General features: G+C 40.5%; 1 protein-coding gene across 1 annotated transcript; it reads right to left on the bottom strand.

Moving 5' to 3' along the window:
- Nucleotides 1–248: 248 nt before the first annotated feature.
- LOC117929669 (non-specific lipid-transfer protein 1-like) lies at nt 249–849 on the bottom strand. The gene is made up of 2 exons (XM_034850033.1): nt 512–849; nt 249–408 (listed from the first exon to the last, which is right to left on the bottom strand). The coding sequence occupies exons 1-2, from the start codon at nt 847–849 to the stop codon at nt 399–401; spliced, it is 348 nt and encodes a 115-aa protein (XP_034705924.1). The 3' UTR covers nt 249–398.
- Nucleotides 850–1,554: the final 705 nt, after the last annotated feature.

Raw genomic sequence — 1,554 nt, 5'->3', positions numbered from 1 at the left:
CCTAAGTCCCCATTGATAACTATTTTTAAAAATAATTTTAAGAATAGTTTTAGAAAATTATTCTTTAATATTACTTAGAATAAAACTCTTTTTGAAAAATTGAAATAATTTTAATTGTTCATACTTTCCTGGTTTCCCGGTTTTTTTGTTTGGAAGAAGAGAAAATTGTTGTCGAAAATATTTGGCAAAAAGATCCAAATACTCCATCAATTATAAGGATGGATGATTTTATTTATAAGGGGGCATACATGACTACAGCGGTTCTCACTCAGCTAAGAGAACCACCTCTGAACTAGTAGCTAATACATTAATACACTAACTAAATAAAGGGAGGCAGCAATATAGAGCTTCTCCTCCCATTATTCATCTCCAGTACTGGTGGCTTCCATCCATCCATCTTAAGAGACACTGCAACAAGAGAAATTAAAGGAAAGAATCAATCAGCAAACTGGAAGAGAACAACGTACTGATCAACTGTATTAATTAATTAATATAGAGTAGATGGGCTTACGTAGAGCAGTCAGTGCTTCGGGAGATGGGAATGTCGGTCTGGACGCCGCACTTGTTGGGGAGGGCAGCGGCGGCATCCTCCCTAATGTTGGGGTTGCGGCTGGCGGCGTCCTTGGCACACTGGCAGGCCGTTTGCCTGTCGCTCGTGGTGGGTGACAATGACTTAAGGGTCCTGACGCCGTCACAGCATGCTGAAGTCGGAGCACCGCCGCCGGTGAGGTAGGAGATGCAAGGGGCCAGGGCCTTGTTCACGTCTGAGCAGGTGATGGCGCGGGCTGGCTCCGCCATGAAGTGGACCATGGCGAGGGCCACCAGCAAGGCGATCACTACTCCCTTCATGTTGTTTGGCTAAGCTTTTGGAATATTAACTGCTGGGGTTCGTGGTTGAACGTTGGGGCGGTGGTGGTGGTGGTGGTGGTAGCGGTAGTGGAGTATTTATACCGGAGAGAGGTGAATGCGTACAAAGGGAGGGGACGTAGTGATGGCATGAGGAGTTGTTACATAAGTTTGGCCTGGTTACCCCAATTTTAGCAAAGAGGATAAGTAATTTGTATTTGCTTCCTTGGGATCATAACTCCACCCCCAACCGCCATCGACCCCATCTCCTTCAGTGGATAAAGGTAAAGCATTCTTCGTCTCCTTTGAGAACTGACAATCATAAATGGTAAGTATACAAAAATGAAGGTGTTGAGATGATCATGATAAATGACCTATTAATTCAAAAGTTTTAAATGTTTATTGAGTCCATGGTTGATTTTTTTGGCACACATATATAGCAATATCATGTGATATTATTAAGGAAATTTTGTCTCCATTTGGAGTCATTTTTAAGTTAGAAGTATAAGGAATAGCGCCTATCCCTTTGTGTGGATAATTTTGTTAAGAGTATTTTTAATTATAAATTTAGAATGTGTTCGATAATAACGTGACTTTAAGTTCCATCTCAACTTCAAACCTGTTAAAAACAAAAACTTATTCAGAGTAAAGTTGTATTTGATAATAATTCTAAAAAACGTTTTTAGTCTATTTAACACTTAAATGATA

This window comes from Vitis riparia, chromosome 14, assembly GCF_004353265.1.
Source record: "Vitis riparia cultivar Riparia Gloire de Montpellier isolate 1030 chromosome 14, EGFV_Vit.rip_1.0, whole genome shotgun sequence".
Taxonomy (NCBI): domain Eukaryota; kingdom Viridiplantae; phylum Streptophyta; class Magnoliopsida; order Vitales; family Vitaceae; genus Vitis; species Vitis riparia.
Note: the sequence above shows the minus strand (reverse complement) of the source record. Positions and strands in the feature narration are given on the sequence as shown.

Excerpts from the sequence above, each read along its gene's own strand:
- LOC117929669 (XM_034850033.1), bottom strand. The coding sequence starts at position 849 with ATGAAGGGAGTAGTGATCGCCTTGCTGGTGGCCCTCGCCATGGTCCAC.